Genomic DNA, 10703 nt, shown 5'->3' with positions numbered 1-10703 from the left:
TTTCTTTCTTTTCTCCTCGTTTCTTTCATTAAAAATAATTTCTTTAGTTAAAAAAGAATTGTGGAACATGATTTTTTTGTAGCATTCTTCAAAGTCTTTTTTTCATTTCTTTCGTTAAATAAGACCCGGGAATAGAGCTTTAGACTTTCTTTTTCTTCCTTCCCAAGCCACCACGGCCATCACCACTCTCACCCTTGACACTCTCACCCTTGACGGTCACCAACACCATATCGCCCTACTTTTAATCAATCTCAGAAAAAACTTTTGACCCGATTTTGATACAACATATCTTGCTAAGTATATTTTAGATTTAGGAGACATATTTTATTTCAGACATATGCTCGTATAATACTTTCAGTCAAATTTTTTACTCAAGCTAAAAAACATATTTAATAATTGATACTAAACAATATGTTTATGGGCTCAAGAAAATACTGACAGACCCAATAGAAAGAAATAGGATTGTACATCTCATGTTAGTTGCACCGCAACTGTTGCTCCCTCGGCCACCAAGCCACCGCTATCATGTTGCCAACGCCTATACCTTCACTACAACCAGTCAACCGCTATCTACACCTCTAGTTATACTTTGGTTAAAATTACTTATCTTTATCATTTTAAAAATTAAAGTAATCAGTTCAAACCATCAACCCCGCTGGTTTGGTTATTTTCTTTAAAAAAACACCTTTAGCGGTTTGATTCAAAGCTTTCGTCAAAGTAAAAGTCGATAAACACTTAAGTTATAGAATTGGACAAAAACACGTCTTGTTAATGTTTCTAAATACACCGCACCAGAAATACTGTATCTGTCTTATACCTACAAAGCTACCAACTTTCCAATTCACCAAATCCTTACCAATGTAAATACTTGTCGCTAGAAAATCAAGAAAAATGGGCTAACTTAGCAAGAATAACCATATCTAATATCTTCACATCAAGATTATCATCCACCTTCACAATCCCGTCTGTACCATCCACACCAATCAGCTTCCCCGTCACCCCACGTTGGGCCCCACCCAATATCTTAATTTTATCCGACTTCCTCGGCACCACCACCTCTATCTCACTAGGGCTGGCAGTGATGACCTCACCATTCCCGTTCGTACCAAGAGCCACCCGACAGCCACCATCCTAAAAGCCAACACATTATTGAAAACAAAAAAAAAAACAGAAAGAAAAATAATAAAACAATAAGTGTAAAACTAAAGTAAATACCAGAAGCACTTCTCGGATGACACCGAGATAAGCATCTTCACCTGCCCGGCGTACGTTTACCAGTATATCGGGCAAGAACCATGGTCCGTCATTGTCACCACCAACTGCAGGTGACATCATATCCAGACCGCCACTTCCAGGAGTCATTGGTTGACCACCAGGTGTACCTGGTAAATAAGCTGAACTTGGTGTCATGGGTGGCGGTCCACCAGGTGTTGATGGCAAGTAAGGACTTGGAGCATTACCTGTATTAACTATTAACATAAGCAGTCATATATAATTATAATATATTTATGTGTGTGTATGTATAGATATTATTGGCTACCATAAGTAGTAGTATCGCGTGATGTGTCAGCATCACTGTAACTGCAACCAGGAGTGTTGGCCCATCCTGAACCGGGAGTCGGTGCTTCATATGCTTTAGAACGAGGGCTTCCCGGCTGCATAACGCAACATATTAATTATATAACATTTATTAATAGTGTAAAGATCTCGATTTAGCCAGCATGTAGCAACTGTTACCTGATACTGAGAACTTGATCCCCAAGAACCAGGGTTTCCATCTTCCCAAGAATCCCTAAAAATTAATACCATTTATTATTATTACTAACCAAATTGTTTAGTTATAATAAAATCTTACCTCGGAGGACTCATTGGTGCATATGGATTCCATGCTCGGTCACGCATAGGTGTCCTCATGCCATCATGAATAGGTGTTGCTGAGAACAAATTTGCATACATTATACACAATAATCAAACACATACACACACATATATATAGGGGTTGGATCTATTCAGAACACCTTTAAGGACTTCAACAACTCCAAACAACCAATCATTTTATTTTATTCTCTATTATCTAATATTATTTGAGGGTAGCTTTGTCATTTTCATATGTAATTTATAATTACATATACATAATCACAAGTTTGCATATGTGTAATAACCAATTTACATATATGTAATCATAAACTTACATATAAATATAACAAAACTACCCTCAACTAATATTAAATATATAAAATAAATAAATAAATAAATAAAATGATTGGTTGTTATGAGTTCCAAAGTTTTTAAATTATTTGGAAGTTCTAAAATGATCTTGATCCATTTATACTTACGTATGTATGTGCGTACGGTCGTACATTGTGCGTATGTATGTATGTATGTATGTGTGTGTGTGTGTGTGTGTGATCATTAAGAAGTAAGCCTTGACATAACAAACCTCCAACATCTCTCATAGGCGTCTGGTAAGGATGGAGTGGGGTCCGTGAAGGATGCATAGGTGTCTCACTTCCAGACCCGTACCTATGTGTGTCACTGGTAAACAACATAATAAAAAGTTTAAACTATTTATTCCGTTTTAAAATGAATTACCATGAAAATAGAAAAGATTTGTTTAAACTTTAATCTTACCGATTTGGGGTTGTGACATTCACGCTATCAAAGATGTGTGAGCGGTCAACTGTAACAACCTTCATTTGTGACTCCAATTCAACCCGAACCGATGTACCATTTACATCAACAACCCGCCCCCTGTATCCTTTAAAGGGACCTACCCGGACTTTTATAACGGTTCCAACTAAAGAATTTTTCCCTCCTCTTCCACCTCTATATCTCCCACCAGCTACATTAAAAAAAATGGTTAATTGGGGTTTTAAGTGAAATTTTTAAGAAAATAAAATGAAATATGAATATAAAAGTCTAAAACATACGTAGTGGTGGGAACCCTCTACCCGGAGAATGAGGAACACGAGTGGGAGGTCTAATTTGAGCTCTTGATGCAAATGAATTGCCCTACACAAGTTCATGAAGATAAAGAAATACTAACAATGCAATAAATTGACTAACACAAACTAATATCCGAGTAAACAAGTGATGATACATACATTTCTATCACCATTTGCACGGGACCCACCAACCAACACACATGACTGAGATTTAGCACAGATAAACCCCGCATGCTCCATATGGTGACGATCATATATGAACAAAATTCCTCTATTAATATGTTCAACTGGACCTTGTCGACCCTATATGATAATAAACAGAATATCATAATTAGAGAAGACAAAACACTTTATTTACAAAGAGAAAGAAATCAAGAGATAGGCTTGCCTTGCATGGACCCTCGAGAACTTTAACAACATCTTTGACTGAAATCGTGTTCTTATGACGATCCTGAGCAGAGACTTTCCTATCAATTTTGTATTTAATGTCTCTTAACCTAACAAGTTGAACATCTGCTTTATCTGCAGCACCTTTCAAAACCTATAGAAAAATACAACATCAAATAATCACACAGTTTTATTATAGCTTGTGTAGTGGGTCAAATGGGGTCTGATCAAACTAGTAGTTATCTGTACGATTTGTCGGCCTACCCAAAAATGCTTATTAATTTAAAAGTTTCATTTTTTACGGCTAGTTAGTGACAAGCATAATAAAAAACTAATAATCTTTATTGTTTCAATAAAAATCTTATTTTCCAGATAACATGATTTAGAAATTTCTATGCATCAAAAAATCTAACTTTTCAAATATATGACGGCTAGTTGTTAGGCTAACAAAACCAACCTGAAAAGCTTCACTGTCTAAACGTATGATTACACCAAAGTTGGAATGACTGTCAAAAAATGAAGACATAAGATACTAAAAAATCTGTTAAAAGCAAAGAAAATATGCATATAGTTAATGTCATTGTTGCATACTCAAGTTGAACAAGATCATGGAGCTCAAAATCTCCAATTTTAGTAATGCCAGATGTCACTTCAGAACTCTCAACAACATTGTCAGAGAAAACACGTATCTGGATATAAATGAACATTAAAGAGTAATCAATATAAGATAGATCAGACCTAAGAATGATATCCTGATAACACACCAACACTTACAACGTCTTTGGTGGTATCTGACACCATATTAACTAGATGCCCAGCAACCGTTACAACCATTCCAGTCACGCCTTCTTGTGCACCCGTAACAACTTTCACATGATTTCCAGGCTCAAAATATTTGCACAACTCCTTTTCACTTACTGCAAGAGTTGTCTGCAAATCACAAGAACCTATGAATAAATTGTAGCAATGAAGTAGCAATAAAACGGTGAAAATAAACTAACTAGTTATAAATATTTTAATAATAAGGCAACAGGCACCTATAGGGTTGCCGAATGACTAAATAGTCTTATTTAAGAAAATAATAGCTTTTGTTTTAATAATACTAAATCGAAAACATTCATTATTTCAAAAGTGGACAAAGCGTAGGCCTGTAAACAAACCAAACGAACCTGAACATAACATTTTGTTCATTTAGTTAAACAAACAAGATCGCATGTCTTGTTTGTACGTTTATGATCGTGAACATTCATTCAGTTAAATTTGTTTATGTTTGTTTACTTAACAAACGAACGAACCACAAACAAACAAGATCACACGTCTTGTTTGTACATTTATGATCGTAAACATTCATTCAGTTAAATTTGTTTATGTTCGTTTACTTAACAAACAAGAACACATGTCCTATTTGTTCATCTATGGCCGTGAACGTTCGATTACGTTTATTCATTTTAATTTGCTTGTATTCGTTCATTTACGTTCATTTATGTACGTTTGTTTCGCTATGATCGTAATATATTCACTTGATTTTTTTGGCCCATTACAACTTTAGTATAGTTTAATAACTTCTTAGGTTGAACGCATTTTGGTAAAACTATTTTTAACCAGTTGTAGCTCAGTTATGTTCATTCATCTATATAGTTTAATAACTTCTTAGGTTGAACGCATTTTTCTTAAAAGTATTTTTAACTAGTTGTAGCTCAGTTATGTTCGTTCATCTATGTTTATATATGTTTGTTCGTTTACGTTCGAGAACCATTTATTTATACTACTAATGAACTAACATAAACAAACGCTATCATGTTCATTTACTTAAAGAATTGTTCGTGTTTGATCGTTTGTTGGGTTAAAGACGAAAATGCTCCATTCGTATTTGTCATGTTCAGTTCGGTTTGTTTACAAGCCTAAACCCAACCATTTTGCCACCTCTAGATAATAATGCATAATATAAGTTATAACATCTTGAAAAGAATTCGCTTACTAGAAGTCCTGCTGCATTCGGTTTTATATGAACGGTCCCTTCTTCAACTTTCTCAACCCATCCCTTTAGATTTTTAAGGTCTCCCTTAATAACAATAACTCTATCACCCTTCATGAAATGTCCTTTCTTTCGGTTAGCAAAAAGTGCTGATAAACTAGCAATATCAACATCCCCATTCTTATCAGGTTGGCGAAACTTTTCAAGTTCATCAAAGCTCGGCTGTATGTTCTGAGTACGTATTGACTTCATCGACACGGGTTTATACAAAAAACCATCCTTAAACTTCATGCCATTTATGGTATCAAAGTATTCATTCATCATTGCATCCCATCTCCGCTCAACCCGGATATGCATTTCTCTGTCATAAATTAAGAAAAAAACAAGATTAATAAAACAGAAAAGATATTGAGAAAGCACATAAAATAACCATAAACATACCTAGCCTCGTCAACAATCATAAACCGTTGTGGAGGAGTGAAGGCCTTCTTCTTCTGGACCTCTCTACCTTCCTGAAATAAGACGCAATATCACAATTAACACACTTACGTAGTTTATAAACATATAATGCTTCAGGTGAATCAGGTCCATGCGAAGGAACTTATGTGATATAAAAATAAAATTTAATGATAAGAACTGATCCTAAAAAAGGATTTGTAAAGTAACATGGTAGAGTTTAAATAATATAATCTTCATGTGATAAATATAGTAACACAGCTGCATGCAAGTACTTATTGAAAACATACCAATTTGTTTGCCAATGCTTGTAGGTCTATTCTTGGAATCAACTTAACTGTAACCCTCTGCTTCACATTATCCACATCGACAACCTACAAGATAGAAAAGCTTGAATAACATGGTGACTTTTAGTATTGTGAATAAAAGGGTTTGTTATACCTTTGCAAGATCTCCTTTATATGTTCCAATTTTCATTCTGACCCACATCTCCCGGGAAACTTCAATTGCTTTGCTCTCAACTGATAGAACATCAGTCATTTCCTTTATTGGAACCAGCAAAATCTTGCTGCCAGTATATATATTACGCAAACCTTTGCATGCCTAATAACTCTCAAAAATACAAAACAAATCATATTAGGGTTCTCATATCTTGATGAACATACGACAGAAAATAACAGTAAACTGGCTTTTCTGGAACTAATGAATGATAAAAAAAATTTAGCTAACACGGTTCACTACAAGTTTGTATTTTCAAGATTCTCATTTTGTAGATTAGCAACCCTGTGTGGCAATCCTGAACCGGTAACCAAACGAAAAAACGGAAATTTCTTTCAACTTTCAGCTAGAGATCTTTAGTATTCTAATCTGACTCGAAAAGCTTTAAGTTAGATTCAAATCGAATTCGATATTCAAGGTTTTTGCAAATTCAAATACAATTTCAACAATCAAATATCGAATCAAGTATGAATGTATGGTTTATAATTTCGAATTCAGATTTTGCACTTTATTTTTATTTTGTATTTTTATACACATAATTATATACGTATATACATACTAAAGAACTTCTAAGGATATTAATCACATCCGGGCCTACTAATTCAATATCCAGCCCAATAATCATCCAATTATCCTATAACCAAAACTAAATATCTGAACCTAATGTCTTAAATCAGTAAATTGTTTTGGATATGTCGGATGTTTTGAATATTTAGGATGTTTTTGATGGTTTGTTGGTTTAATAAACTAATATTTTTTGTGTCAAAAAAGTTTTTGAGTTTGTGGTAGTTTCGAAATTAAAACTACAATAAATTGTTTTTTGGCTTAATTCAAATTCAATCAAATTTGAGCAGCTTCAAATTTTCTAAATTTGAATAATTCGATTAGACTAAATCGAATATTTCGATTCGTTGAACAGACCTAAAAAACATACCTCTTTCACATGAGCTTCTTTATCTGCTTCAATGTAGATATAGTTCTTCAAATGATCAAGAGCAATGGCCGATCTAATCTGCAACCCACTGCTTCTATCAATGCACTTCTGCATTAAGCAAACAGCCACCTCTCTCTCATGGCCAATCTAGCATATAGTGAAAAGAAGAGAATCAAAGAGCTATTTTGACCCGCATAGTACATGGGTCAAAACTGATTTGACCCATCTGAAATGAAAGTTTATCCTACACTACTCATCCACAAGTAAATAGACCAAAACTGGGACTGTTTAAAAGAGACCATTATAAAAGAAAAATATATACGGCATACCGCACATTTGACCATCCACAACTTTGGATCACGAACAGATGGCAAAAGAGCTTGTTGATCCACCTCACTGGCATCATCATCCTCATCATATTCTGCACGATTTCTTGAAAACCGCTCCTGAACTAGTCTCTCAAGGTCTTCAACATCTTCTTCCTGGTCTACATGTGGAAGCAAAGGATGACGATGCATCCTTCTTACATCCTCTTCCTCAAGTGGATTTAATCTTTCATTCACTATAAAGTCTGTATGCCAAAAGCCGCATCCAACAGAAACATGAACAGAAATGAATTAGTACATATGATTTGTAGACATGTAGCAAGCATATAAAGGTATTCATAGTCCTTTGGGAGGTTACCACCATATGAGAGCAAACCCATGAGACATTAAATGGATCTGTAAGTGTTGAATACTAAACATTGCTAAAGATTCAAAACTACATGTCACTGTCAAGAAAAAGAAATCTATTTTATGCATGGAGGATCAACAATGGAGTTTATTTCTAGTTTAGACAACCAGTTAATATACATAAGGGCCTAAAAAAGTTTCATCTCTTCAATTTCTCAACTATATGCGATATTTTTCCTAACATTTTTTCTTGATATTAAACAATATCTGCAAGCTAGGGTTCACCACAAGCACTGGACTCCTAAATACAAGTCCTATAGTTTGAGTACTACTTCTTATTGACAATGAGAATAAAAAACACGCAATGGGTTCTATGACAAAAGAAGCAATTGCATTGGATTTTGATGACAATGAGAAGTATAACATGTTTTGGATCATTGATAAAGGATGGAATTCTCAACTCCACCATCTATTGCATACAGCAGATTAGTAATGATACTGCAATTATAATGAAGGAACTTTTAGTAATGATACTGCAATTATAATGAAGCTAAACGTTTACGCTTAGCGCACAAAACTTTAAGTTTCAAGCAATCTGGATTTCTCTAATCAAATAACACAATGAATCAGAAAATCAATCCTAGCAACTTCAAAGCCTCATACATTAAGACAAATTCATATCATATATGCAAACCCTAATTGAAAAGAACCATCTCAACACATGATAAATTGATAAGCATCAATTATCATATATTTTCAATTAAACAAGCAGCAAGCTGAATGTAGGCAAATCACAAACCCTAACTCATATAACAATACCAAATAAACACAATAAGCGGCGTAAAAACAAAACAAAACAAAACAAAAAAAAAACTAACCGTCATCGCCTTCGTCTTCATCCTCTTCTTCACCATCCGAATCAACATCAGCTTCAAGCTCCAGAAACTGTGCACCAGACGCCTTCCTCGCCGCTTTACCCCCTCGCCGATTCCTCACACCACGTCCACGTCCACCACCACCGCGATAATCCTCATCATTCTCATCATCTTCATCATAATCATCCTCCTCTTCATCCTCATCCTCATCTTCCTCCGCAGCATCATCGATATACTCGGATCTCCTTCGCTTACGATCGCCTCTTCCACCTCGGCTGCTGCCGTAATCCTCGTCATTGTCGTCGTCCTCATCAACCGCGTCGTCTTGTATATCTTCGTCCTCCACGTCGTCGTCGTACTCGTCTCGGCCGTGAGCCATGGATTGAGCAGCAGGTTTGTGGATTGGAATGAGTGAATTGATTACCCTAGAAACAGAGAGTTTTGGGAGTTCGTATGGTGTGGGAGTTGTGAACGAAATGGCCTTTTATTGTGTTCGGTTGGTGATAGTTTTACGAATCACCCTTATTGTTTCATTAATAATCATATTTAACCCCTCATTTGGCTCCATGGGATCCATTTAATAATCGTCAAGGGCCCACTATAATGTGTTAATTATACAAATTTTTTTTTTAAAAAAAAAAAAATCTAATTTACACTTATAGTATCCGGTATTGTGGAATAGGTAATTTATCAAAATGACTTTCAGTAATATCTAGGGTATGTTTGGGATTGAGTTTGAAAACTTCTTATTGTTTTGTGTTTGGCAATCATAAAAAATATTTTATTTTAACTTTTTGAAGGGTTAAATAGCAGTTTTCTAAAAGCCTCAAATCCTGACTTTTTAAAATGGTTTTTTGTAAAGTCATAAGCATTTGTCAAACTCAATCCCAAACAGTACTTGTTTGTCAATATTGGTAAAATTCAACAAATTTTGTTTATATTTATAATGCTTTAGACTTCAAAATAAATATGTCTTTCAAACCACACAACCATTACAGATAGGTACCAACAATTCAGCAGACTGCGCAACAAAAACTAATTTAATGGTCTATCAACTCATTAAACCAAATTGTGTAAGACCAATTGGGTTATCTATTAAACTCATAATACTAAGTTTCAGAAGTAGAACCAACCCGTTAGGGTTTGCTATTAGGGAGTTATGGTGTCTGAAAAATGGACCAAAATATAACTCCCCAAATCAGTATATGAACTTTTGTCTTAGTTTTAGTCATTTTTAGTAACTTCGTCAAAATAATTTAATTAACTATTAACATGAGCTAAGCATGTGACTATGTGAGGGCACACAAGTAATTTTATCCCAATTAAAGTGTTCTTTAATTTTAAAAACAAAATAAAACTCAAATATTTTTGGCAAGGTGGGTTATCGTGGGAGGAATTGGGTGGTTTCTGGTTGTAATTTAATTCTCAGGTGTCACATGTACTTGGTGGCGGCATGAACAATAGGTTCATTGCTGGATGTTCTTGTCGTTGTGTAATTAGTGGCTTTAACGCCTTGCTAGTATTCAAATAAAAGTGTGGTTGATCATTCAAAAGAAAACTCAAATATTCTATGGGACCCACATGTTTTTTAATCGATGGCTCTAGCGCATTGCTAGTATTTAAATATAAAACTCATTGATGGATGTTTTTGTGTTTGTGTAATTGTGTAATATATAATTCCACAGCTACATCATATGCATTGGCTCATATTTATTGAGGTTGACTCTTACTAAAATTAGAAGAGAGGTGTAAGGGTTTATAATAAACAGGTTAGTCAAAAGAAAAAAAAAGGTCGTCACTACCTTTCAAATGGTGATCATTGTCCATTTGCCCGTTTTGTGAGATGTTTGTAAGGTGATCTTTACTGACTTAGAGATAAGATTTTAGTGAAAGCAAACTCCCGTTTGAATATCAAGGAGTAGTTAATTGCTATACATCGGTTTCATCTTTTTCCCCTTT

General features: G+C 34.7%; 1 protein-coding gene across 2 annotated transcripts; it reads right to left on the bottom strand.

Annotated features, from left to right (window-relative positions):
- Positions 1 to 509: 509 nt before the first annotated feature.
- LOC143554473 (putative transcription elongation factor SPT5 homolog 1) lies at positions 510 to 9337 on the bottom strand. 2 transcript variants are annotated; one of them, XM_077044221.1, is made up of 20 exons: positions 8748 to 9337; positions 7525 to 7766; positions 7196 to 7342; positions 6205 to 6366; positions 6054 to 6137; positions 5749 to 5819; positions 5311 to 5668; positions 4107 to 4262; positions 3924 to 4021; positions 3790 to 3838; positions 3334 to 3486; positions 3105 to 3248; positions 2931 to 3012; positions 2632 to 2842; positions 2441 to 2535; positions 1856 to 1934; positions 1738 to 1792; positions 1541 to 1655; positions 1216 to 1460; positions 510 to 1131 (listed from the first exon to the last, which is right to left on the bottom strand). In XM_077044221.1, exons 1-20 carry the CDS (start codon positions 9121 to 9123, stop codon positions 883 to 885), a joined length of 3171 nt encoding a protein of 1056 aa, XP_076900336.1. In that variant the 5' UTR covers positions 9124 to 9337; the 3' UTR covers positions 510 to 882. The 2 variants fall into 2 exon arrangements, with proteins under 2 accessions (XP_076900336.1, XP_076900340.1); XM_077044225.1 differs by lacking the exon at positions 6054 to 6137.
- Positions 9338 to 10703: the final 1366 nt, after the last annotated feature.

Source organism: Bidens hawaiensis, unplaced genomic scaffold, assembly GCF_021521415.1.
Source record: "Bidens hawaiensis isolate Kalapana, Puna unplaced genomic scaffold, B.hawaiensis_p1.1 tig00001032_1, whole genome shotgun sequence".
Taxonomy (NCBI): domain Eukaryota; kingdom Viridiplantae; phylum Streptophyta; class Magnoliopsida; order Asterales; family Asteraceae; genus Bidens; species Bidens hawaiensis.
Note: the sequence above shows the minus strand (reverse complement) of the source record. Positions and strands in the feature narration are given on the sequence as shown.

Excerpts from the sequence above, each read along its gene's own strand:
- LOC143554473 (XM_077044221.1), bottom strand. The coding sequence starts at position 9,123 with ATGGCTCACGGCCGAGACGAGTACGACGACGACGTGGAGGACGAAGAT. Across the intron at positions 3,013-3,104 it reads GTGCAAATGGTGATAGAAAT|GGCAATTCATTTGCATCAAG; the intron begins GTATGTATCATC and ends GAACTTGTGTAG. Across the intron at positions 1,132-1,215 it reads TCATCCGAGAAGTGCTTCTG|GATGGTGGCTGTCGGGTGGC; the intron begins GTATTTACTTTA and ends GTTGGCTTTTAG.